Raw genomic sequence first — 27,419 nt, 5'->3', positions numbered from 1 at the left:
GAAGGGCTAATTAGCAATAATAGAAGTTTGAGAGGTTTATTACCAAGAAAGGGAAAATTCAGACAAAATCTAAAATAATGTGCATGCAAATTCTTTCTTCTAGTTCTTCCCCAAGTCTTGGAGAGGCTCTTATGTTGAGATTATCCACAATCTTTGAGATTGGTGCATTCTCTTTGATGTCAGACTTTTAGATTTCACGTGTGTTCTGAAACCATCGTTGGTTTTGGTCTTACTTGCTCCGCAGACTGCTACTTCTATTTTTTTCTTTTGGAAAGGCTACTCGTTGTTTAAGCTTCTTAGCTAACAATTGTTGAATTTAAGAAGCAGAAGATTTGTATGAACTATGAACTTCTTCTTTCCTCTCTTGCTGCCTTGTGAAGCAAGTAACCACTAGCTTTTGCCTTTTCTTTTCATCTTCTTTTATTGCTAAAATTTTCTTTTCATATTGAACAATGAAACTAAGTTAAGGTTTGCACATGTTTTTTTCTTCTTTTTTTTTCTTTTGTTCCAATATAAGAAGTGAACAATCATTGGCACAAAAGAAAAACATAATACAAAACAAGAAAAATGTATGTATCAACTTTAACTAGGGTCATCGTTTTGGTTCAGTTATTTCCTCTGTTTTTTCATCTTCTTGCTCTGTTTTTCCTCTGTTTCTTCCTCTTCCTCAATATTTAAACCAGAAATCCCCTTACCAGTTACCTTTCTTGGGCATTGTAACTGTTAGAGTCACATCTTCCATTGTAGATGTGCATTGAAAATGACTATAAGAGAAGGAATAAGTTTAGTTTTTTTATTTTTCTTTTTGAGCAAAGAAGGAACATTTATATGATGAACCTTTTGAGATGAAGACTGAGGAGTGAGGAGGAACATCCAATCAGTATCTCGAGAAAGCGAGACCTGACCAAAAGAATCTATGCAAACCCTGAAGTGGACTGTAAAAAAATTTAGGACTTTGAGGACTTTAAATTTTAAAAATGTGATTGGAAAAAAATAGACTTTGAAGATTTTAGCCAAAAGATTTTGCTCGATCATTAGTCCAGGAGGCGTCCACCTGACATCTCCATCTTCCCAGGTCTTGCTGCTGAACTCGGTATTAGTACTCTCCGGGTGATCAACTTCAACGTCGAGCTCGGTTACTTCTGCTTCACACTGTGCCAACTTCCAGCTCTCCGCTTCCTGCAAAACTAATTGGCCTTTTCCCCTATTCCATTCTGTCTGGTCTAGGGGGATATTGTTTTTCTCATAGGGTCTTTTGTTAATTCGTATTTGGTCTGATCGATTTTTTATATACCACTTCGTAACCAACTAAAGTTTTTGGGCTTTTTATTTTTTTTGAAAAGTCCAATACCGGTCCAAATTGAACAAATTTACGGGGAATCAGTTTTTATAAACGTTGTATGTTGTTATCTACGATTCACGTCTCTCTTCGAAATTAGGGTTCAGTTGAATCTAGCCCTGTAAAATTGCGAGAATGTCTTACGTGGTGATGAAGGAAGCAGACAGTGACACCTCGCGTGTTAAGGTGATCGGATTGTTTCTTTAGTTGTCCTTTTCTCTCTTTCAGTATTTTTGTATTTAATGGGTGGATATTATTATCATTTGAAGGAACTCGATGTTGTTCTACCAAGTTACAAGCCGATTAAGGGATATACAACACCCTTCGAATTTATTTTACCACCGCACAAACAGTTTCCTGGATCATTAAACTCTGTTAGAGGTATTTTTTTTTTGCAATTAAATCCCTATATATATATATATATATATATATATATGTTCTTTGAAGGACTAAAGTTTGTGTTTGGCTTTGCACTTTCACAGTTTGTAAACCTCCTCCGCAACAACAAGAGCCAATTCCCATTAAGGAGGCCGAGGCAGAGCTTGAAAACTTGCACCTTCCTAGTTCTGAAGAGGTATTAGTATATCCCTTACAATCCGGTAAATGGATTACTTTATGTTAGTAATTGGATTCTTTCTTTTTTTTTAATGAAGGAGGATATTGTTGCTGTTATATCACCGGATTTAATGATATCACCATCATATACTCCGATGATCTCTACACCAGATTTAGACTTGTCCAGTCATCCTCCGTTTATTCCTCCTCCTTGTCCAGTAACTTATACTCCCACTCCTCCCGGCGGTCACTTGGTTTTGCCTTACAGCAGCCGTAGAGATGCTGTGTATGCGGAGCCACTGCTCTGCGCTAAAATTGGACTTCATTGCTACAATCTCGAAAACGTAATGTTTGTTACTCCTTCTTGCCTACCAAATATATATATTTTGTTGATTTATTTATTGTGAAAATATTAAATTTTTTTTTTTTTTTGGTAGGGGACTGAGTTTGAACGTTTGCATGTGCCTCAAGTAGCTGAGCACACCGGAGTGTTGACATTAGATGCATGTGATCCAGCCAGAAAATGCCTTTGCAAGTTTGAAACAAAAGTTTGGTATCCCTCTGAATACAAAGATTGCTTCCATGTTATTACATCCCGCTGCAGACCCTTGCCCCCACCTACTCCAGGTAAACTAACTAATTGCGAGAGTGGTCTTATACTTGTTTATGGTTCCTTTTTTTTTTTAAAAAAAAAAAATCTAAAAAAGCCTCTATTTTTTTTTTTTTTATTATGTTACCTCAGAGGAGGAGGAAAGTGGATTTGACATACTCTCCGTGGATGAACTATTCAAAGGTAACATGCCTGATTGGTTGTCTGGTGACAGTAAGCTGCAGTACTACGAGGTCTCATGAGCCCCTCCCTTTTGCTCTTTATTTCCCAGCTTCTTCTTCTTTTTTTTTTTTTTGCTGAAATTGGTCATTTTTTCTCAGATGAAAGAATCAGAGGTGGAACAAGCCAAAGAATGGCTTCATCTTTACGCTGAACTAGCCTGGTACACCAAGAAGCGGACGAACCCTGTGAGTTTTTTTTTTCCTTTTTCAAAAAGACTTAAACGTGTGGAATTTGTGTATATTAAGGCTATAATGGGTCTCTTCTTGGTGTTGTCCTGTTTTGCAGTTCATGTTTGAGTATGGAAAGCCATTTGAGCTGCTAAAGATAACTGTTCAAACCAAAGAAGTTGTCGTCGACTCGATGAAAAACTTGTGGCTGGATAATGCAGTCTTCTACATCACCTTCAGAACAAGGTGCGGTGTTGTCTGCAAAGGTGTCATCAGGAGAACAAGGGATGGGAGGCCTGAGCATTTATCCCTTGAAGCCAAGTGTTTCATGTGATGTGAGAGTCACTGTATGAGAATAGTTAAAATCGGTCTAAACATTTTTATTGATTGTTTGTCTTCATTTAGCAAGTACCTATTGGCTGAGCAAGTCTCCTAAGATGATTTGACGCCTTATGAATCCAACACAATTCATATCAAACTTCTTTGTTCCTTATATCTAGCTAGGTGAATCACATAACATTATAACAAAATAACACGTGAATAAGAAAGAAAATACAATATCGAGAATATGCAAAAAAATCGTAAATGCCTTGATTTATATATATAATTTATATATATATATATATATATATATAAGTATATGTTTTTGCTGTTTATATAACGGGTAATTCTACTCTTCTTTTAATTAATACGGAGACATACAGATGCCGACTAACTCCGCCGCTTCACAGGGTCAGACGCCGCCGGCCTTGATTGATTACCTTTTTTTTTTGGAACACAAATATATATATTTGATCGTATAATTTGTGTTTTTAGCTCAGCTCTCTCTCTTGCCCCTTCTCGTGGACTCCATCGTCGAAGCAAACCTCTCAGCTCTCTCTCTCTTGCCAAGCAAGCAAAGCTAAGATTTTTTCCTGAGTTACTATCTCCTTGGATTGAAAGGGATCAAGCGTCTTGTGCTTTTTACCCATCTTCCTGATTCTCAAAAGGATCACGACACTATGCTTTTCAGTCTACCAAGTCTTGTCTACCTTGACTACTCTTCTTTTGTCTTTGAATACCATGACTGTGATGGTTTGGATTTGCTCGTCGAAGCCAGGCTCAATCTCAAGTTATGGGAGGAGTCAACTAGCCATTATGATTATTCTGATGATGATGATGATGATGATTATATCATTGATGATGATGAACAAAAGATGCCTATCTATGGTGATGTTACAAAGCTAGTTGCGGGTATAACCAACATTACCCACCCTTTACTTGTCTGCTCATTCCCTTGAGGTTTGTTTCCCTTCTTTTGCTTCTTGCTATTGATTCCCATTTTCCCTCTCCCACACTTTTATATATATGAATGTTTGTTTGTTTGTTGTTGTGATCATATTATTATAAATCAGACGTTTCACTTCTGTTGCAAATCCATGCCGGTGCTCAACAACCTCCTCAATTTGTCTATTGAGAGTGACAAAGAAAAAGGTTGGCAAGTAATGCCAGCTTTGCTCAAGAGTTGTCCACGTCTACACACTTTTGCTATCAAGGTATTATATGTTATCAACCCTCATTCTTTCCTTCCTGTTGTTGTTGTTGCTGCCCATATCAAAAATTAATTGGTCTATGGTTTCAGGGACTTGTGCACAGAGTAACAAATAAGTGTGGAGATGCATGCGCTTGCACTCCTGTAAAGCATAAAAAGGAGGAGGAGGAAGTGGTATGTTGTCTGTTGACATGTCAAGTGAAGGTGCTTTAGATATCTGATTACAGAGCTTCTTCAGAAGAGGTGAAGCAGATGAGACATTTTTTGGGAAAGTTGAAATGTCTTGAATCTGTGAAAGTGAGTGTTGACGCACAAGACGACAATAGTCAGGTCTTGAAAGATAATCTACTGGCTCTCCCAAGAATTTCATCAAAGTGCAACATCCAATTCGTCTGATGTTTCTTTCCTTACTTGTTTTTTTCTCAGCTGTAAAATACATTTCAGTCAGTAGTTTCAGCACTGCTTTTTGCTTTCTATTTATTTACTCTCGTTTCTATTTAAAAAAAAAAGGTGGAAGTGTTTCCAAAACTTCTAGTAGAGTTCCTCTGAAACAGTCAAAAGGAACACTACTCTTGGCACTTGGTTTTTGATGGTTATGTATCAAAACATATTTCATGCACATTTTTAGTGGAACTATGAACTCAGTTTGATCAAAGAGCATTTGCCATGAACACGGTGTGTTTGTAGTTAATGCTCAAATCTGGTAGAGGAAGTTGCATCCTCAAATGAGTGGAATAGGATAGCATAGATATGTGTATGAGTGTGTATCATAGTTATCATAGTGTTCTCTCCAGAAGAAATCAGGTTAGAGCTTTGGTATATGGCAGTGGTGTTTAATACATATGTAGCCTCTGATGAATTATATGGAAGAGAAAATCCTTGGATCTTCTGAAAGCATTCTTAACCCTTCCTTTATTTTTTCATTGTAATTATTCCTTTTTTTTGTTCCAAAAGGAATATAGTAGCTTCGTACTGTAACTTAATAATATCACATCTGATTCATTCATCTGCTTTAAGCAGATTAAGAACCATTTATATAGAGTTGAAACTATATTATATATAGAGTTGAAACTCACCACATTATGCAACAGTGTTAATCTATTTACAACAGTCTACTTGGGATAGCATGCCGCATTCACATTAACCCAATTGTGAAAACTTGGACAGCACGGTTGATCCAGTAGGAAAAGTAACTGAAACTCAGAGTGACTGTATAAATTAACGGAAGAGAAATAATCTACACAAGATGGACACAGACAACAACTCAACTCATATTGACAAGACCGAAACTTTTCTTGTGTAGAAAGATAGAACAGAACAGTAGCCTATATTTCTATGGCATCTAGTTACAACTTTATGTACTAGAAGAATAAACAAACACCGAATGGGTCTTTTCCACAATCCTACACTCCAAATACAGAAGATGGCACATGAAACAGCTCTTGAAAAGGCACTACTGAAGTAAAAATATGTCATTGACTTAACTTTTAGAAGTGCTGCATATGTTACCCAATGCCGAGTCGTGGCATAATTATGGCAATTACATAATTATGGCAATTACTACCGGGGTGGCAGACATTCTTCCCAACTCTCCGTTGATCCATCAGTTCCAGACATATCTACTAGCGTAATAACCATTTCTAGTTTTACACAGACTCCATCAAATTAATTTATACACTGGCAGAAGAGGAGAGAGATACACTATCATTCTTACAACAACATGATCTGCTGTCCAAACTGATTTCAGAGTACAAGCTTACATATAAGACCTATCCAAGCTTATTTTATGTGGTCAAATACTCGAGAGACGATTTCTACAAGAGGCCATACATACCAACTATACTAGTTAAAACGACGACCATAAACCGGCTACACAATCAATCTATAACTGAGAATCGATTAAAACTATCATCCTGAGAGAGTGACACAAGTAAAGGTCCATTCCTCATTTCTAACTTGAAGGTCTTTCAAATCTCAGACAGTAAAGGGTCATTCCTCATTTCTAAGCAAGAAGAACTTCGCTCTTGGATACGGAGGAGCATAATTTCAAAAGATATATGTTTGTGGAACTCCTTACTCTTTATGTCATCATGCTCTCTTCTTCCACATCAAACAGCTTAGCCAGCCGTGTTTGGCTTCTTCATCACCTTTCACCTCTCAAGCTCCTCCTGACCATCTCCACAGGGTATTGAACAGTCTCTATTTAAACAATCACACACAGCTTATTAGCTTACTGTTATTATCTAGATCAAAGTACAGATCCAAGTGCAAGAATGAAAAGAGCGGTTTACCTACCTCTCTTGACATTCTCAAGACACCTCGGCTCCAATGTCATCCCAAGAAACATTTGGGAACCTCCACATCCTGATCTGTGGCTCCTCCTCACATGATTCATAAGCAAGAGCAATGCAGACAGTGCCCCTTCCTCTTCTTACCCTAGAAGACAATAAATAATAATTCACAACTCTAATCGCATAAATCAAACTAAACCCAGATTAACAAAGTCAAATCGATTCATATATAATCAAGATCAGATATGAATACTCAAACTGGGACTGAGTTAAGCCAAGCGAGTCGTATCAATCAAACTAGACTAAGGTTTACAGTACGTAGAATTGAGAGGAGGTGAAGTGAAGAAGAAGATACCTCTTGACTTGTTCAGGGAATGTTGTTTGATCTCTTCGCCATAATCGCTCTCTCTCTCTCTCTCTCTCTCTCTCTTGCAGATTCTAACCTCTTCTTGCTATTGTTCTTCGTAAAGAGACTGATGAAGTGAAGAAGGCGAGAAGAGCTCTTCTTATAAAGAGGAGCCAACGGCTCTATTCCAAACGGTCATATTTTTGTAGCCGTTGGATGATTCAAGTGTAGATCTAACGGTTGATAGATAGTGTACGTTGTTGGGATACGTAACGTTGGCACGCGCAGGATGATATTTATTACCTACTCAGCGTTCATTTCCGGAAATATGACCGTTTGACTCTGAAATAATTAAAAAGGTAAGAAAGCCTATTCCAAATTACCTTTTCAATTAAGATTTTTTAATTTAACAGCGTACATATACTAAACTACAAATTCTATAAGAAAATACTAAAAACGTAATAATAGCAGCCAATAGATGCGAGTAACAATTGAAGAAATGTTAAAATATATAAACTAAAACCTATAGTATTATGTTTACACAAATTCTATAAAAAGAGGAACCGATGACAATGAGTGTTAAGAAATGAGTAACAATTAAAGATAATTAAAAATTAAAATTTTCTACTTCGGTTACCTATGTGATCAGCGCGTAGTTTCTTGAATTAACACGCGTGTTTCTAAGATGTTGGAAACAAATAATATTTATAAACACAAAGTCCTTTATTTATTATGTTTTGTAGTCGAATTATAGCATGCATGTAATATGATACGTTGATTTATGTCTTAGTATTCCCGATATCATCGCCGCCCGTGCAGCTTCCCGTTAAACTTCCTCTATTACACCGTGAATGATACGTTGACCCATCTATAAATTATCTGTAAAAAGATTAAACACGTTTTGACGTTTAGCCTTTCTTTCTTCAAAAATACGAGGATTAAACACATTTAATTAACCATATATATATTATATAGGCAAAAAATATTATATATTATCATCTACTAATATTTTACACCAGAAATCGAATGGCCATGATGAATGTAACCACACTACTATAAAATATGAACGTCAAAGGAGTAATCCCTTTCGTAAAGTTTTTTCTATAATGCCATGAATTTTTGTTCTCGGAAAAGCCAAATTGTAGGGCTTAACAGATCTTATCACTACAATTAAGGAATCAATATAATAATCCTTTATCAAAGAAAAACTAACTAAACCACTACCAAGAAATTAACTCAAGAAACTGATTGTAGCTCATCGTATAGATTTATCTTTACAAAACAAACAAGCGTCTGGTGTCTTAACTTATAAATACGAATTTAAAAATGTGTTAAATCATTAAAATATATGTTTTAAACTTACTTAAAAAGTGAACTTGTAGATAAACTAACATTATATAACCATCATAAATACACAAAAACTATTAGTAACAGTAAATAATATTTAACGCGAATACTTACCATCACCTTCACCATCTTGCATTAAGGTTCGCACTCCCCATTTTCCACCATATCCTACATATTTGTCGGTTTTAAAATTCACATTTATTTAGTCTCTAGCTCCATTTTTAACTAAATAGAATCATTTGAAATGTATCAAAAAATAATGTAAAACAACACTTAATTTGAATCATATGGAATAATAACTTACAAGAATATGTTAGCTTTTTGAAAAATAAGAAATTATAGTGACTTCTTTGGATAGTGGTAAAAATCTAACAACTTTAAAATACACAGCCTTTAAAACAAAAAGTGATTTGTAAATCGTTGGTTTAGAGCAGAAGAAAAGAAACCTAGCCGGTTCAGTTCTTGCAAAACCTGGTTTTGTTGTATTTCCTGTGAACACCTGTTAACTTCCCTGTTCCTGCCTTGTAATGCAAACCATCCATCTTTCTCGAACATTCTCTGCGTGATGATTGATCAACAATCTCAGAACATGTGATGGGATTTTCAAATTTATAATACTAAAAAATGACTTCTTACATAAGCTTTTCTTGGATGTAGCCTGTGTTACAATTCACATTTTTTTGCTCCAGTCCTTAAATCCTTTAAGCGTTGATTGAGCAGTGTATAGAAACCACCTCGCAGAAATTGAATTGCAAGGTAATCGCCATTAACTTCTCCTGCAAGAAAACAAACCCATCAACACAATTTTCACCGTCCATGGTTTATGATCATCTATATTTACCATGTCAATAACTTATCTCCTCGTGTAAGCCTTTGTCAGAGACCCAGACGAGATCGTCTACAACAAGACCAGAGTAGAGAAACCTGTCGATGCGATTGATTTTGAGGTAAAGCGTCTCTTCCATCAGCTTAAACTTGTAATTTACCTGCACAACTGGTCCAGCTGCTAAACTATCTCCAAGAAACAAAAGCAGAGTAGATATCAACCTTCAATCAACCAATCAACAAGAATTGCTCTCATCCTGTCGTCAATCAACAAAAGCAGAGTAGATATTCATCACTGTCTCTTCTATTTTGTCATCAATATCATTGGGGCCTTCCATTTCCAACCATTCCTGTATGAAGAAAAGAAAACTATATGTTACTCTTACGAGTATAACCTGTGAAGATCTTACTGAAACTTGTAAATTACCTGCACAATTTCACAGTTAAACAATGCAGGTCCAGTAGCTAAACTATCTCCAGGAAACAAAACCTTTATACTGTTCCGCATTTTTGTTTTTGTTGGAGTCAACCATCATGTACACATCATGTGTTGGTTGGATGTGGATTAGTTGCAGCATATATGCCTGGTGGTTACTGGCAATGGGTGGTTCCGTGGTTTGACACCAAAAGTCATGCTTTACTGACCAAAACAATGCTACTAAATTACATGTGTTAAGACAAAATGTATATAAATTTTGAGTGGTACAGAGGAACCAAAGTCTGCCTATCTTTGTGGTGCAGTCTCTTGCTCTTGATTTCTTGAAGCCATGTCTCGTTGCTTTCAGGCAAATTGTCAGATGGTCTATGCTTATTCTTATGCCTTACTACCATTTCAGGAGACACTTGCCATGCTCCAATAGTGGTTTGTTTGAGGTCAGACTTGTTTATATATTTTGTTCCCTCCTAATATTCTAAAACTTCTCACCATAATCGACATAAACTATTAATCTCTGTGATTAATTGGTTCTATACATTTTTTAAACATTTTCTGGTTTTCTCTGACTGGCTCAGGAACCATTTCAACAGTTGTAACTTATAAAGCTTAACTCAATTTAAACCAGCGCAATGTTACGGTTTAGATACATACCATTTAATTAACGTGACCAGTTGCAGATAATATATGTTACCAAGACTAAAACACACCATTACAGATTCTTGAAGAAAATAAACACAACAAAAGCATCCGTACGTTGATTTTAAGTACATCACACAGTGTTCAACATGTCTAAGATCACGGGAGGAAACGATGATTCGCAACATCCACTGTGAATCTGGTCTTCGGAGGCAGTCCAAGGATCTCTGCCACAGTGTTGATGTAATTTTTCACACCACCTTTGCTAGTCATGATGTGGTCAGCTAAATCCTCTAAACCCTTAGGATATCGACCAGTAACCTAGTAATTAAGCAGCAAATGTTACATTTCAAATTGTTCTATCATTCAAACATCAGGAATATAAAAACACACACAAACCTCTTTGAAAAAAGCAGAGGTCTTTTCGGAAGTTAAGTCTTGAATTCCATAGTAAAGATGCATAAGCCTAAAGTCTAGCACGATCTTCACTAACCCCATCTACACAAAAAAATACCTCAACGAAGTCAATCCTCGGCCCGGAATCATTAATAAAAGATTTTAACAAACCTGTTCACGAGACAGTGGTATGCCAACATCAATAACGAATGTAGGCGGTTCACGAGTAAACTCCACTTGGAGATGCGAGATGAGTGATACGAGACTGGACTTGTCTTCATCCCAGTTCGACATGTAAGGAATAGCCACGAGGCCGTTGGGAGCTACGTTCGTGAGGTCAGGGTTGATGGCGGAACCGTATTGGCAAACTATCCACACGTGAGGAGGATCTTTAGGATAAGAAGACGGGAGATAAATGTTGACAAAGTCTCTACCGTTCACGGCACCAGCTAACTTGAGGAGATTGGTCTCTACTTTGGGACGTAGCTCCGGATAAGCAGCGAGTGCTTCAGTGACGTGCCTGTAGACAACGTTCTTGTCCTCATAGTCAAGATCGTGCATAATGCCGTCGAGGTTATGTTGAGAAACTTGTACCTGTGGATATGGGTTTGATGAGAGTTAAAGCTTCAGGATAAGTTGAGATATTAATTTCAAACTACAATCACACAACTTACAGTAGAGTCTTCATTCACGGATAGTGAGGAGGAGAAGGAAGCCATAAGGTGTTTCTGTAAGATCTCGGTAGCAATCAGTAGAGAGGAGGAGGAGAAGATAGAAACTAGGGTTTTTGATTGATTGTCGCGGATGGGGAAACATATGTATTTGCTAAACCGAAATTGGATAACCAAGTTACTAAACCGGACACTAGACCAATGAACCGTAAATTTGTTTCCTGTTTTATTTACAACGTCCTCCTCGTCTTGTGAAATCTTGTAGGTTTTTAATAAAAATAAATATTATCATAATTAATATATGTATTTTGCATTATATATTATATTATTATACTATTTATAGTAAATTCAAAACTATTTCAACTTTTATATGTATTACTAATGTTATAAATAGTTTTCATTTAAAACAATATTTTTTGACTGAATCAAGAAAATCTGAATTTTTATGTCATATTTTATATTAGTTTGTTATTTAAAATAAGAAATTAAATATTTTTCTTAAAAATAATATCTAAAGCTATAAAAGAACAAAATCAAAAGGGATATATTTTTTAGTCTAAATTCCTGAATTAAGCTTGATTTTAATAAACAAAAATATCCTATAGACGTAAAAGAGGAAGAAAAAAAAATGTAAACTAATCAAGAAAAAATTTTGGTAGTATTTTAATTTAATAGGTTTATTTATTTTTAATTTTATTACACTAATATATATTTATTTTTTATATTTTTGTTGGTTTTTTATTAGACTATATTTACTAGGGGCCAGAAATGTTTTTGGGTTGGGTTAATATAGAATATTATATAATAACTAAATTAGTTTTCCAAATTTTATAGAGATCACCTGACCCCACCCCCCCCCCCCTTTCCTACAACCAACAAAAACATTTTATGTATATATATTAGTGCATTAAATTTTTATATTTATTATTAATGTTATAATATATTTTATCTCAGACAATATTTTTGATGGGTCAAGAAAATCTGATTTTTATGTAATATTTTTTATGTTGGTTATTTAAAATAAGAAATTATAATATTCTTCTTAAAATAAATTCTAAAGTTATAAAAGAACAAAAAAATGATATAATTTCTAATCTAAATTCCTAAATTAAGCTTGATTTCAATATATACAAAATATTCTAATAAAAGAGACAATAAAAAATATAAACTATTCAATATAAATAACTGTGTGTGTTTCAATTTAAATAGGTATATATTTTTCAATAATAAATTATTACACTAATATGTATTTAGTTTTTATATTTATGTTGGTTTGTAGTTGGACTAAATTCAGTAGGGGTCAGTAATGTTTTTGGGTTATGGTCAATATAGAATATTTGATAATAACTAAACTAGTTTTCCAAGTTTGATAATAACTAAAGTAATGATTGTGGCATGTACTTGACCAGCTTCCTTGGAGCATGTGGCAAGACACTTTCATGAAGAATTTTTGTTCAAATGTACATACAAGAATTCAATAAGAGGTGATTGAAATTGATAAACAAGTTTCATCATAGAGATGTTCAGTGGATGAGGTCTTTGTGAAATTGATAAACAAGTTTCATCATAGAAACAAGTTTATTGTATTCAAGTATGTTACAAATATTTATATACATTTTGCCTAAAAGAACAAATGTCAATATGTCCGAGTGGTTAAGGAGACAGACTTGAAATCTGTTGGGCTTCGCCCGCGCAGGTTCGAACCCTGCTGTTGACGAAAATTTTGTTTTTTGCTCTTTTGGGATATATTAACTAGTCTGTAATTTATGTCCTGTGAACAGTTCTCAACGTAAAAAGAAAACAAAGTAAATCATGTAATCAGGGTCAACTGGTCAAGTTAATTATAAACCGAACAAATGCATATTAACAATCATCGTATGAAATTAAAACAATCATAGGTTCAAACGAACAAATGCATTTTTACTGACCAACGAATAACTGAACAAATGCATTTTTACTGACCAATGAATAACGCAGTACTCTTACCTCCTCCGAGTTACAAAATAATTGCATAATCCACTAACTGCTATATAGTTCCACTAAGTGATGTGATGGTCCAAACGCATCAGCTCCGACATTAACTGTCAACTGTTGATTGGCGGCGGAAGCAATTACGACCATCTCGGCAGATTTCTGAAAGGGAAGAGTGAGAATCATGATTTTGTTCAGATTCAAACATCAATCTATATCTAAGCTGTTAGTTTCGTGTTCTAGGGCAGAGCAGTTAGTGAATCATCCTCCAACGTCGAGTATTTCCAGTCAAATGGTAGTAATACTCCATATCAATTTAACTAGCATGTATGTCTCTCCTTCGCAACAGAGAGAGCTAATGTTCATGGTGCTTATAGAGGAAGAAACTACAGAGAGAAGGAGAATCGCGTGCTACACATAGGAAATGGTGATTTGATACCAAGATAGTTTCTAATATGTGAAAAGTTTAGAATCATGTGCTACACATGAGGATATTAGTTGCTTGCTACTAGTCCTTTAGTACATTGTTTTCCAAGTGATCGTAGATCAGATCAACCAACAAATTCACTGTTAATATATTTTGGAGATATGGATTTAAAGTATCTTGATCTTTGAATAATTTTTAGTGTATTTCCTACCTAATATGTTTACGGAGCGTCATGCTTATGTGTATTGTTTCCATGATATAGATTTGTTATGAATAAACAAAAAATTATATTCAATGTAGTAAGTATAATTATGCTAATTAATATCTAGAGGTGAGAATATGATTATACTGATTAGAGAATGAAGAATTATACCCAAAGTTTTGTAGCACTAAATTTATTAGGTATTAATAAGACAAAATAAATTTATTAAATTTATATATACATATATATATATATATATATATATATATCCTAAATATAATTTAGTATTAAAACAAATAATATCATTCACCTCACTAAATTTATAAAACGGATTAAAAAATTTTAATAAATACTATTTTGTATATAATTTTTATTTTTTATGTTTATTATAAACAAAAAAATAAAATCATATAAAATCATATACGTAAAAAATAACAAATCTTAAAATTTAATTATATATATATTTCAATTTTTTATAAAATAGAAAAACATAAATAAATTGAAAAATAAGTGTTATTTTTGTAATGAAATATTTTCTTAATATGTGTGTGAAATTTAGAACGGTAATTAATTAAAATAAAACAGGGGAGTGTAACTAACATATTTTATACAACTAAGCTAATTAAACTATATAATATGTAGATCTTTTATTAGAAACTTTTGTCAAATATTTATTTCTTTAAAATATACAATTATTATAATAATTTTGTATAATCTCCAAAATTTCTTTTTTTGCATAGTCTCCAAAATCTCTAAACTGGCTCTGTCTCCAAAAGTAGAGGGTAAATTAGAACACCAACAGCAATGAAGATGGGAACAGCTGAACGCAAGACGATGGAAATGTCGACATTTGCATGGAGGAGAAGCTCTCTCTTGGCGAAGAGAGACAAGTAGAGATCATAGCTGCGGGGAGGAACTTCCACATGGTTAAGAGGGTTAGAAAGTCGTGTTCGATGAGGTTCATCTGGGAACAGAGGAAGACGACGGATGCGGTTAGGGCATTTTGTGATTTCCCATTTTTTGATGATATATTGAGAGACGAGAGGTGGAGATGCAGTAACCGGAAGCTATGCTGTAGATTGAAGCTTGACGAAGGAGAAGACTAAGCCAAGTCTCTTGCTTTGGTGATGGAATGTTGTGCGGAGAGATGCAAGCTCTGCGACTACAAAAAAGATGAAATTAGCATTTTACGTGAAATATTTGAATGGATGGATCTTTGTTTGCTCAGAAGAGAAGGATCTTTGGGTTTGAATCCCGGCCACTGAGGAATTAACATTTCGGTATCGCCAGGGACAGAGGACCGACACGTAGCAATACGTGACTAGTCTGGACCACTTATGTGAGGCCAGGATACCTCTATATAATTCAAAAAAAAAAGGATCTTGTAACGCAATATTTCTGGTTACGATTATCATTTAAACCGGTTCAAATCCAAACGAGTATCCAAAACTCAAAAAAAAACAGAAAAGTCCAAAAAACGAATCACTGTTAATCATAAAATGTATATTATTCATTTAATGCGTTTTAATATAATTAATCAAAGAGAATTTATTGTAAAATAATTATACAATTAGTGTCAAGATTAGTCAATTTAAGAAATGGAACCCTTCTGCTGATCCAGATGGATCTTTCTTAAAATATTAGTTAAGATGAATAAACCATCTTGTTTACCTTATGCATATAAGTGGTTAGTCTAAGTTTAAGCCAGGTACAAAATAAACTTCAATTTACATTCACCATTGAATTTTAACTATTAGATTTGTGTGGGTTCAAATAGAACTAGGAGTGTTACATTTATACAATTTGCTAAAACTTGTACTGATTGCAAATTTTTACTTTTTATACTATTCGAATTTTATAACTGATCATCAACAAGGATAGGTATACGGCTTGAAAATTGATCGCAATAGTCAATATGTCCGAGTGGTTAAGGAGACAGACTTGAAATCTGTTGGGCTTCGCCCGCGCAGGTTCGAACCCTGCTGTTGACGAAATTTTTGTTTTCTTTTTGCTCTTTTGGGATACATAATTAGTCCGTACATGTTCGTTTTGAAACTTTTGACATAACAGTAATGAAATCAAAGCAATCATAGTTCCAATCACATCGAGATGTAAACATAAAAACTATATTTATTTCACTAATCATATGTTTTTTTACCGAATAACGCACTACTCTTTACCTTCCTCCTAGTTACAAAAGAATTGCAGAACCACTACCTACTCTATATATAGTTCTTTACTCAATGCCATAGAAACTCAGCAGCAAGTTACCCTCTAGCTCAGAAAATAAAAGGATCTCGCAACGCAGTATTTCCGGTTATGATTATTTATATTGATCTCCGATTTGACAATTTGTGAGAAATTATCATTTCTTTCTTTTACTATATGCTGATTAATCTCTTCGCCGGAAACTCTAGCCGTCTCAACGTGAGGCCGAACATCTGAAGTTCTGAACCCAAAACGGTTAATCACGTCATCACTCTCGTCGCTCTTCCTCTTATCCTTCTTTCGTTGTCCTTGCTACCACTATCTACATTGGACGCTTCACTATCGTTAACGTAATCCTAATCACACTTTTTTCCTCATGTGTCATGTCTCTATTTTGTTTGTTTGCTGAATGCCTTAAACAAAACAAAAAAGTAATAGACAGAGAGAAAAAAAACGTAAGTATGATGGCTTGACATAAATATTCACAAGAAATCCAGTTACAAGGACAGATCACTGAGAAATTGTTTAAAACGTCCTTACCGGTTAACTCCAAATAAAATTGTTTATGATGTACTGAAAAGAGGCAAAAAGTCTGGGGTTTATACCGAAGAATGCGCACTGATTTTCGCTCAACTGAATTATATTTGTTGGATTCATTATTATACACTTAATTTGATTGGCCTCCATGCAATATTGCTTGTCAAAAGATATTTAACTATATTTGATTAGTTATTGTAACGGTCATTATGTCGGGGTGGTTAAGGAGACTGACTTGAAATCTGTTGGGTTTCGCCCGCGTAGGTCCGAACCCTGCCGTTGACGGAATTTTTTTTTTTTGGATCTTTTTGGATACATACTTAGTCCGTCGTACATATTCGTTTAGAAACTTCTGTAACTTATATCCTGAGAACAGTTCTCAACGTAAAAGAGAATGAAAGTAAATTATCTAATCAGGTCCAGAAAAACCGAACAAACGCATATATGATATACCACCACGTCTTGAAACTAAAGCTATCATAACTCAATCACAGAAAATATTAACATAAAAGCTATATATTATTTCACTAATCATATGTTCTTTTTAACAAATAACGCACTACTCTTTACCTTCCTCCTAGTTACAAAAGAATTGCATAACTACTACGTACCTACAATATAGTTCTTAACTCAGAAAAAGAATCACATAATCAATGCCAAAGAAACTCAGGCAGCTTAGCAAGTCACCCTCCAGCTCAGAGGATAATGAACTAGTATCAAAAGTTCAACAATCAACCAAGAGAGGACCGGTTCAATAAAGATGAACTTGTTCACCATCTTCACTGGATGGATATCGACCATCATAGTTTTTCTCTTTTGACTTCAAAGTCTCCTTCATTTCTATTATGCTGTTGCTGTTTAGCTTCTTTGTGCATCATCATTTGGTTTCCTGATGGTAGACTGCTGCATGCTCATGCATAACCCCACCAAACATACAAATCAAAAGCCTCAAAGTTCCAACAAACGTAGTATGTTTATCCCACACAAACAAATTAATCACAACTGTCAACAACTTATTCAAAATCACAAGCACAGTAAACCCTATTTCAGAAACCACTTTGACACGAGAGTCCAAAGAACCAAACCAAACAAACACAATAACCCCACAGGTAAAAAACCACTTTGATCTCATACCAATCAGACTCTTCACTGATCTCATGCTTAATCTTCTTCAACTCGAGAGGAAACAAAAGCAGAGCGTTACTGTAAAGCACAAGTCCTCACGTGTTCAAACCAACCATCATAACCACATGCTTGATAATGATGTACAAAGTCTATAGTTATGCTCACAAGATACGCAAGCGCCACCATAAACTGATAATCAGTCAAAACATAAAGCAAGCTTCCACGGTTCCACCATATATAGTACCCAAAGACCTTAATGTTCTAACAGAAGGCCATGGCTGATGCAAAAACAGAGTATTGATAGGAACAGAAGACGATGAAGTGTCTGACAATTATGTGGAGGAGATTCTCGCTGTCAGTGAAAGAGACAAGTAGAAGATCATAGCTGCGGGGAGGAACCTCCACATGGCCAGGGAGTGGTGAAGATGAGTCGTCGCAGAAAGAAAACAAAAATAATTGCCACCGTAAAAGCTATTTACCACATTAAACCGGACCAAAAAGACTCATTTTGAATGGTGAAATATTTAATTGGATCTTGCAATGCAGTATTTCTGGTTATGGTTATTCTTTAACCGGTTCAAATGCAAACGAGTATCCAAAATTCAAAAAATAACAGAAGAAAGAAAAATCCTAAAAATTGAATCAAGGTTTAATCATAAATTGTATGTTATCAACTAATGTATTTAATTAATCAAAGAGAATTTATTGTAATACAATTGTACAATTAATGTCAAGATTGGTCAATTTAAGAAATTGAAACCCATTTGGAGAAAACTGAATAAACCTTCTTGTTTACACTATACATTTTTAGTTAGTCTAAATTTAAGCAAAGTACAAAATCAACTTGAGAAAAGTAAACTTTCCATTTACGTCGACAATTGAACTTTAACTATTACATTTTTTGTGCATTCAGAAAATATGATAAGAATTTCAAAAGACACTATGATACAAAATCTTTGGTGATTAAAATAAAAACAACAAAGCTAATCGTGTTGATTTAAGTACATTAACAGCATATGAGTGTTGTGCATTCATGCCAACATCAATGACGAAGATAGATGGTTGAAAAGTAATTCAACACACATATGCAAGATAAGTTGTAAAAGATTGGAACTCTAGCTAGTCCAATAATTACTAGAGGATATTTGTCATTAGTTTAGATTTTATTCACGGTTAACGAATGAGTGTTTCATAAAGATGAACAAAGACAATATCCATGTGGGCATAAGCAAGAAATTGTTTCATGTCGTCAAAATACTGAGAAAGTTCTACATGCATATAGATTTGTAAGCACTAAATGATGAAATTTTTTAATACTAACTTAATAATTATTTCGTTAATTTGTAAGAATTTTGTGTTTAAATTTTGTATTTAAATCAGTGCTCTTATACTCGATCCGGACCAGCGGTCAAATCGGCTAATCCGATGATTCGTAATTTGGTTTAGGTTTTAAAAATATTCATATTTAAAACCTCTAAAAATCACTATAATCTAAGAGTAATGGACTGAATCGATGGATAATTGATATGTAATCCAATTTGATTTAAATTGTTTTAGTTTCATAATTTATCATCTTTTAATTGAATTTTAAAATTCACTGTTTTGCAATTTTCTGAAATTATAAGGTTTCTACAAAATTTGGATAGAAAAAACGATAGATAGAAAATAATTAATAACTATAAATATGTCTTGATCATATTACTCTTTTTATATAGCTTGATTAACATTATTATAATTTTATCTTGTTAATAATTTGGTTCATATTATAATCGGTTTAAATTTGTTGTTTAAAATTAGTGTTAAAAATTATTCAGATAATATATATTTTGAAAATTTTTCATAATTATTTTTGTTATTATATTTATTATATTTATTGTATAAAGTGAAAAAATGTACTTAATGTAAAAACTTGCAAAATAAAAAGAAATGCTAGTTCTAAAGGTAGAATGCTGTATAGCCTGTATTAATAAGATAGATCTTATAAAGAATCACAACTGTACGGATGAGGAGGTAACTATAGCTGGATTGTGTTCCTGGCAACTCTTAAAACAATCAGAGTCAGGTGCATCACTGATCACCCACGGGAACCAAAGAATGTTAAACTCTTATGGCATCAGCATTAGTGAACTCTACATGGGTTCGCAATTTTTTTTTCTGTTTGACTTTTAAAAAAGAGAAATTTAATAATCGAACCAATCACGAACTGTCACGTGTTATGGAGCTCGTAAAATAGTGATAAAACAAGTTTAATGGGGAGAGTTTGCCTTTCAACAAAATTAGATTATTTTAATATTTTTCTTTATTGGGAATATGTGAACTTTTGTTCACCGATGCAGATGCTCTTGTACTGGTCTTTATAAGCTCTGAGACTTTATCATAAAGTTTCTTTTTTTTGCTAGACTTTATCATAAAGTTGTTGGTTCATTATCATTGATCTCTGATTTGATAATTTGTGATTGTGAGAAATGATCGTTCCTTTGCCGGATGCTAGCTAGCCGTCTCAATCGCGAGGCCGAACATCTGAAGCTAAATAGAAAAGCACAAAACTCTTCTGATATATTGCCCATTATCGCTTGCTGATATGTCAGTGGATGCGTTTCCTGACAAGGAGACAAAGATATCACATATAGTATGTGTTGTGTAAGCATTTTTCATAGTTTAAACTATTTTCAAAATTACAAAGATTATCACATAAGAAAAATTAAAGATTTTACGTATGTTTGTGTATAGACTATCGTAGTGTGTACATCATAATATCACTGATCCAAAGGCAAAGGGACACGTTACTATCTGGTTCGACCGGTTCTACGGACGTGCGGTGAACCATTTCGATTAATCCGGTTATTATCTGGACCACCACTGCTTCGTTTACGCTTCTCTTCTTTTGGTTCATCTCTCATAGACCTCACGATTTCTAACTCTCTGAGTACTTCGTCCATGGGCGGTCGGTTCTTCGGGTCTTCCTCCAGACACCGTAGAATCAGTGCGGCCGTTCTGATCACCGCCGAAATTGGATACTTGTGCTCGAGCCGTGGGTCCATCATTTTCTGGATCTTCTTTTTCTGGGTCAAACTCGGTTTAGCCCATTCCACTAGATTCAGCTGCATAGGTGGCCGGTTCGGGTCGAGTGCTCTTAGACCGGTTAATATCTCTAAGAGGACAACTCCAAATCCGTAAACATCACTCCGTACGTATAAATGACCTATGATATGAAAAAGAACAGTTAATGTAATCCAAGATTCAAATATAAATTAGTATATACTTATTACAGATGCTGTTTTTTTGCCAAACCTAATAAAAGAAAAAAATTTGATAACCAAAATGAAAAAAGAAGTTGAAACGTGTTTTTCAAACAAAAGGGCACGTTTTTTATTACCTGTAGCCATGTACTCGGGAGCTGCATAGCCTTGTGTACCCATGACACGTGTGGTCACGTGAGAAACTCCATTAATCGGACCAAGTTTGGCTAGACCGAAGTCAGAAAGCTTGGCGTGGAAGTTCTGACAGAAACGGCAACAATTTTCTTTTAAAAATAAGAATAAGTCTAGAAGAAACATGCATGCAGTAAACATGTGGGAGCTATAGATGACAAGAAACGACACCGTACGGAATCAAGAAGAATGTTGGAAGCCTTGAAGTCTCTGTAGATAACACTCTTCTCGGAGTTGTGCAAAAAGTTAAGTCCTTCAGCTGCTTCAATGGCTATCTTCAAACGCGTATCCCATGTCAACGCCTCTCCTTCTGCATTCACATTTACATGCACACACAAATGATATAAATATATGCATAAGGTTTTTTTTTTTTTGAGAAAAAGGAAGTATAAAATAAGGTGATTGGTGGTTGAGTGAAATCGTACTTGAGAAGAGGTGATTTTCAAGGCTTCCTTTGGGCAAATACTCGTACACCAAGAGGAACTGATTCTCTTCCCAGCAATAGCCCAAGAGCTTGACAAGATTTGGATGATGAAACTTCCCTAAAAATTTCACTTCACACTGCAATTTTACAATACATAAAACTTTATTTATTTATTCAGTTTTGTAGGTTTGGAGACTTGGAGTTATTCAGGAAGCATGTCTCAAACATATTTGAAAAGTCAGTGGTCAAAGGTATCTATCATCATTTCTTGTCAAAAACCAGGTCAAGATTTACTATTTATTTGTTGATAAACAAGATTACTTGTTTCATTATTTTCACAAGTCAATATTACATATTCTATTTATAAATATAAATATATAAACAAGGTCGTGAATGTTGACAGTTTTTATTTGATATTGCAGCTATGACGGAAATTTCTTGCTGGAGACAATATACATAAAGAAGAAAATAATTTCTACTCATCAACAGAAGAAAGCATCCAACCTTTTTTCTTTGAAAAAACATCCAACCATATCATTAAATATTTATGTTCATATCATTGACTATTATATACGTATTTTTTCTTGATTGACTAGTACGGTTATGTGATAATTCATCGAACTCTTCTTCTTTTTGGCAAAGTGTTGTATTGACTTATTCTTTTAGGTGATATATATAGATCAGATGAGACGGGTAAAATTAAATTCAATTATAAATGATTTAAAATATAAATATTTTTAACACGCCACTGAATTATTTAATACCGTATGCTTTTGTTGTCAACTTTTTGTTAGTGACAACTAAACCTTAAATTGATTTGTAGTAAAAGAAAACTCCAAAATTAGTATTGCTAAATTTATAGCATATGATTTGTTCGACTAATCAGTACTACTAAATCATACTATGTTTCAAAAACTATCATTTAGATTGATCAACCTAGCAACGAAGATATAATTAGTAAGCTAAGATGTTTCGAGAGAATGTTTTAAGACTACGTTTATTTCATCAGATGTCCAAAAAGTTATATCTACTTGACCCATGTACTTGTGCTTATACCTTTAATACTCCATCGGTTTTAAACAGTATATATATATATTTTTTTTTAAGTTTGTGTTAAGAAAAAAAAAATTTTATAAGAAAAGATGGTATTTTCTATTCTAATGTGAAATTTATTGACGTTCATATTGTATGACTATTTATATTATTAATTTTGTTTTTATTAATTAAAATATGTTGAGTTTGATAATTGATGATGTTTTTATTCAGAAAAGTAAAAGTTAAATATATTCTCATCTATGTGTTTAATTTTAAAACATCACGTAATAACAGTATAAACAATCATTACTTAAAACGACCAGTCTACTAATTTTTGTTATTCCTTTCACAAATAGTATCCATCCCAGTATGTAAATTCCCCTAATTATCTCCAATATAAATCCACCAATGATATTTCCAATCTATTATTCCCTAAATTAGAAACTTTTAATGATTTCAATGCAAAAGGAAAGTAAAAAGAAACTGGAGGTACTTGCCTGCCATTCATGTAACCCTTGAGCACTATCAGGATTTGATTTCTTAACGGCCACCGGTATTCCGACACCGGGCTTGGACGGAGCTAACGTCTTCTCATCAAGCCATCCCTTAAAAACCTGTCCGAAACCGCCTTCTCCGATTATAGACTCCGGTCGGAAATTCTTTGTCGCCGTCCTGAGATTCTCCAGTAAAAACATCTTCAGGTTCGGCGTCACTATCTTCCCGCTCGGCGGCACTGCCTTCTTCCGCATGCCCAACTTCTCCACCGTCTTTGACGGTGGAGTGTCCACGGGTCTCGGCGTCTCCTGCGGTCTTTCACGAGGTGGGTCATCGATGGATCTTGGCATCACCTGCGGGTTTTCACGAGGTGGGTCATCGATGGATCTTGGTTGCCGTCCTGTTTCCGCCGCCCGAAACTTTGGTTTCAAACCTCTAGCCGGCGACTTTGCCACCAACGGCGGCGGAAGCTCTTTGTTTACGGGACTTTGCACATGTCTCGCCGCTGTCAGATCAATAAACGATATTAGATTGAAAGTTTTGAGATTCAAAAGAAAGAAGATTAAAAAAAAAACATAGCTCCACGGTGTTTGGAACTGACAGAAACATAAACAGAGAGATGTGTGTGTGTGTGTGTGTAAGAACCTGGGAGGGGCTTGGTGGACGCAGGACTCTGTTCATGTCGAACACTAGAAGATCCACCGGTACATAAGTTACCCATCAAGACACAGATCAATTTTGACTTTGGATTATCTTTGCTTCACTTCACGGCTATGTGGTCACATAAGATAAGAGAGACCTTTTTCTCCAAGAGTCCTCTTTCCTGAGGGTTTTAATGGAAAGATGGAGGAAGGAGGCTAGAAACAGAGAGGAAAGACCAGGCATAAAAAAAACTCTTTGGGGACATATTAATATATATTATCAATTTTGATTTAAAAAGTCATGATTTATTTTGATTGGCTGACTATTGATATCTTTTCATCACCAATATTTTCGACGTTAGTTTGGTTCCACAAAAAAGGAAGAAAACTGTTATGTTTTTTTTTTTCATTTCATACCTTTACAATTATAAATCTTTACAAATATTAGTGAAATGAACTGAAATAAATTTTTCATAAATTAAGTATAGAAAGAGTTTTAATAGATTAATCATGTTTTGTTTTTTCTAGTTATATTTTACTACACCAGTTATATATAGCAAAATCATTTTCCCACAACATGAAAACATAAAAAAAATTAGGAAATACTATAAATGGTACAAAAATGAAATCATGTTTTCGTAACAGGAAAACGTATTATTTATAATAACGTTTACTGTCGTGATAGAAACCATCAACTCTCTCTCATCCTCTAGTGAGAGAATTTTCTCTCGTTTTCTTCAGCCTTCTTATCAAATAAAAAAATCTTTCAGAAGGTTTGGAGTTTGGTTAAAGGGAGAGAGAGTCCGACGTCTTTTGGTTTCCGGTTTCGGAGTTTCCGACCGGCTTTGCTTCCGGCGATGCATATGTCCACTCGATGATTGTCCGGTTTTTGACTCTGGGAAGCGGTGGCTTCTATAGCATCTGCTTCACCGGCTTTGTTTCCGGGACTCGGCGGCTTAGTTTAGCGTCGTTTGCGCCGGCTCTGTTTGATCGTCGATTCAAGTCCTTCACTTTCCATCGACTCTTGATTTCATCCTCCGAAGCCTTCCTTTCCTGCGTTTAGGTCGTTTCATCTTCAGGCAAATTTGTTTCTATAAAGATGATTGCTCTTATATCAGGAAGATCAGAGGTGTTTAAATTGATTGAAGACGGTGGTTTACCTTTTGAAGAGACGATCCGGTTGCGTTAAGCCTTCTGTGAAGAATACTTCGTTAGGATGGTCTTTCACTGATCTATCTCTGTTGATGGCGGAGTTCCGACGTGACCCTTTCCGGAGGAGGTGGTGGGTTCCGGCTTGACGCGTGTCTTCGAATCGTGTGTCGATCGGACACGTGGTGGTTTGGGACGATTACCTCTTCGACGGTTTTCGTTCTATTGGGCTGACGGCCCATGGAACTTCTGTAGTTATGGTCCGTTGTTTAGGCCTACCGTTTGTAGTTCGTGTTGGGCTTAGTCCCCTGTTGGCTTTGGCCCTTAATAAAATTTTCAGAGGAAAAAAAAAAAATAATAACGTTTACTGTTTGTTAAGCTTTATAGAACTTCATTTATCTCCTTTGCGTGCATGATTTAACCTTTTGTAAATATGAATTTCTGTATTAAAAAGTCCGGGTTCAAAGACTATGAATGAACCAAAGGAAATTATGTCAGCGGTAAGTGGCTGGGTCGCAGATCAGGGAACAGTCGCAGCCAGAGGCGGACCCACGTGAAGAGGTGTGGGTTCAACTGCACCACAAAAAATAAGAAGATTTAGTATTTGTAACCCATAACATAATTACATCACAGCTAAGTTGGTAAGAGCATCTCCAATAGTGAGACTACCATTGGAGTCCTTAAGTTGTATTTTAATAATTTTTTTTGTTTTAGAAGAGTTAAGGATTCTAATTCAAAAAGTCAGTCCAATGGTGTACTCCATTTAGGAATCCTTAAGGAAAAAAAGATTTATAATGTGAAATGTATATGTTTAGAAGTGAAACAATATTTTTCAATTGCATTGAGCTAAAAATAATATGAAACAACCATTCATCATAGTCATACATTTTCCATGAAAAGAAACTATAGTGGAAACAGAAAACTAACCAGTTGAAGATCCTCTTAACTTAACTAATGCATTACACAAACATCAATGCTTGAAGTTAGACTTGTTCTTAATATGCTTGAAGTTAGACTTGTTCTTAAGATAATCTCTATAAGCAGCATTTTTTAGAAAAAACCACATCAATCTCAGGAACGTAAACGAAATTAAAAGAACTATTGAGGAGGAAGACGATTCAGACCTGGTCTTATGTTGTCGTCTAGGCGCCACCTCTGTTCTCTCTGTGGCTGCAAAAACAGAGTATTGGAGAGAAGTGCAAGGATGGAAGAACATGACAAAGGACCTGTGCGCAACACATTTTCATGATCACTTGGTATCATCATCAATCTGATTTTAGCCTGAAACAAGAACGAAACAGGATACTCGATCAAAAGCAGAAGCAGTTGACTCAACAACATCATCAGCATCATCTTCCATAGCGCCAACAGTAGAGCTTGATTACTCTTAAATCAGATTGGAAATCTAAAAAAGCTTGATTACTCTAATACATGGATCAATCTCAAAGACACAGGAAACAGTGAATGAATCTATAAATGTCGTGATGATGTTTTCATTTGAATCAGATTTATGAAAGAATAACATTTAATGAATCAATCTCCTGAGAACAGAGGATGGCCCCAATCATGTTTGATAACTAGACCCAATATTGAAAGCACATCCATTTCTTATCACAGTCGAGATTGATCAAATGTGAGTAAACAACACTGAGACTAAATCGACAAAAGGTAGATCTCCATAATCAGACAAGCAAGCAGAACCAGGAAACACAGTAAAAAGGTAGATATTGTCAGTGGATATTGTAATGGAGAGAGAGAGAAAGAGACTGACTTGGCGCTGAGAGTGGGAGAAGAAGAAGAAGAAGAAAAGCCGAGGAAGAGAATCTGTAGGGCTGAGTAGATGCCAAAGGGTTAAGCTTTAAAGCCATTTCTTTCAATCTAGGGTTGGGCGATGAAGAAGAAGAAGAGGAAGGTGATAGAGGAACCATGGTGGGAGATAGAGAGAGAGCGAGGGAGGAGAGATTGAGGGAGAGCCAGGGAGGAGAGATTGAGAGAGAGACACGTGTACTAAGGATTGAGTCCTTCCAATCCTTCTCCAAGGATTGATCCTTCACTAATTAAGCCAAAATATTATTATTATATTCATTAATCCTGCTAAGGATTTGGGAAGGATTCCCGTTAGAGATGGTCTAAGAAACTTTACCACTGACCCCCAAAACCCGAGTTCGACTCCCTCCTGAAGCACCTTTGATCCCAGAGATATTTTTTGCTGGGACAGTCGCAGACTCGCAGCGGTAACAATATCGATATTTATATATTTATTTTCCTTTTCTATGGTTAGGAACATGTTAAATTATGTTTGTAGTGACTAGTGAGTTAGGTTGCATTCAACTAAAGTAATAACCCAAAGTTCATAATATGAAAACTTATAGATCTATTTTAATCTGTAGTAACTGCACTAA

General features: G+C 34.9%; 3 protein-coding genes, 1 long non-coding RNA gene, 2 other non-coding genes and 2 pseudogenes across 6 annotated transcripts; 4 read left to right on the top strand and 4 right to left on the bottom strand.

The window, feature by feature from the left end:
* Positions 1 to 1,388: 1,388 nt before the first annotated feature.
* Positions 1,389 to 3,257, top strand: LOC108840591 (UPF0725 protein At2g20620-like). Its single transcript, XM_018613425.2, has 8 exons — positions 1,389 to 1,525; positions 1,609 to 1,720; positions 1,822 to 1,913; positions 1,993 to 2,238; positions 2,332 to 2,521; positions 2,637 to 2,737; positions 2,825 to 2,911; positions 3,012 to 3,257. The coding sequence occupies exons 1-8, from the start codon at positions 1,475 to 1,477 to the stop codon at positions 3,225 to 3,227; spliced, it is 1,095 nt and encodes a 364-aa protein (XP_018468927.1). The 5' UTR covers positions 1,389 to 1,474; the 3' UTR covers positions 3,228 to 3,257.
* A 340-nt stretch (positions 3,258 to 3,597) lies between these two features.
* On the top strand, positions 3,598 to 4,925 carry LOC108830989 (F-box/LRR-repeat protein At1g48400-like; annotated as a pseudogene).
* Positions 4,926 to 6,077: 1,152 nt separating this feature from the next.
* On the bottom strand, positions 6,078 to 7,191 carry LOC108840912 (uncharacterized). The gene is made up of 3 exons (XR_001948019.2): positions 7,071 to 7,191; positions 6,720 to 6,860; positions 6,078 to 6,623 (listed from the first exon to the last, which is right to left on the bottom strand). It is a non-coding gene; the product is annotated as an uncharacterized LOC108840912 (long non-coding RNA).
* Positions 7,192 to 10,291: 3,100 nt separating this feature from the next.
* On the bottom strand, positions 10,292 to 11,489 carry LOC108840342 (uncharacterized). Its single transcript, XM_018613173.2, has 4 exons — positions 11,376 to 11,489; positions 10,873 to 11,295; positions 10,705 to 10,803; positions 10,292 to 10,626 (listed from the first exon to the last, which is right to left on the bottom strand). The coding sequence occupies exons 1-4, from the start codon at positions 11,418 to 11,420 to the stop codon at positions 10,465 to 10,467; spliced, it is 729 nt and encodes a 242-aa protein (XP_018468675.1). The 5' UTR covers positions 11,421 to 11,489; the 3' UTR covers positions 10,292 to 10,464.
* A 1,518-nt stretch (positions 11,490 to 13,007) lies between these two features.
* Positions 13,008 to 13,089, top strand: TRNAS-UGA (transfer RNA serine (anticodon UGA)). The gene has a single exon. It is a non-coding gene; the product is annotated as a tRNA-Ser (tRNA).
* A 2,792-nt stretch (positions 13,090 to 15,881) lies between these two features.
* TRNAS-UGA (transfer RNA serine (anticodon UGA)) lies at positions 15,882 to 15,963 on the top strand. Its single transcript has one exon. It is a non-coding gene; the product is annotated as a tRNA-Ser (tRNA).
* Positions 15,964 to 17,594: 1,631 nt separating this feature from the next.
* On the bottom strand, positions 17,595 to 18,873 carry LOC130504541 (GDP-mannose transporter GONST3-like; annotated as a pseudogene).
* A 1,603-nt stretch (positions 18,874 to 20,476) lies between these two features.
* Positions 20,477 to 24,125, bottom strand: LOC108843702 (probable serine/threonine-protein kinase PIX13). The gene is made up of 6 exons (XM_018616958.2): positions 23,873 to 24,125; positions 23,230 to 23,732; positions 21,699 to 21,834; positions 21,450 to 21,583; positions 21,219 to 21,342; positions 20,477 to 21,044 (listed from the first exon to the last, which is right to left on the bottom strand). The coding sequence occupies exons 1-6, from the start codon at positions 23,946 to 23,948 to the stop codon at positions 20,629 to 20,631; spliced, it is 1,389 nt and encodes a 462-aa protein (XP_018472460.1). The 5' UTR covers positions 23,949 to 24,125; the 3' UTR covers positions 20,477 to 20,628.
* Between the last annotated feature and the right edge of the window lie 3,294 nt (positions 24,126 to 27,419).

This window comes from Raphanus sativus, chromosome 2, assembly GCF_000801105.2.
Source record: "Raphanus sativus cultivar WK10039 chromosome 2, ASM80110v3, whole genome shotgun sequence".
NCBI classification, from domain to species: domain Eukaryota; kingdom Viridiplantae; phylum Streptophyta; class Magnoliopsida; order Brassicales; family Brassicaceae; genus Raphanus; species Raphanus sativus.
The sequence above is the reverse complement of the archived record's forward strand: the minus strand, read 5'-3'. Positions and strand labels throughout refer to the sequence as shown.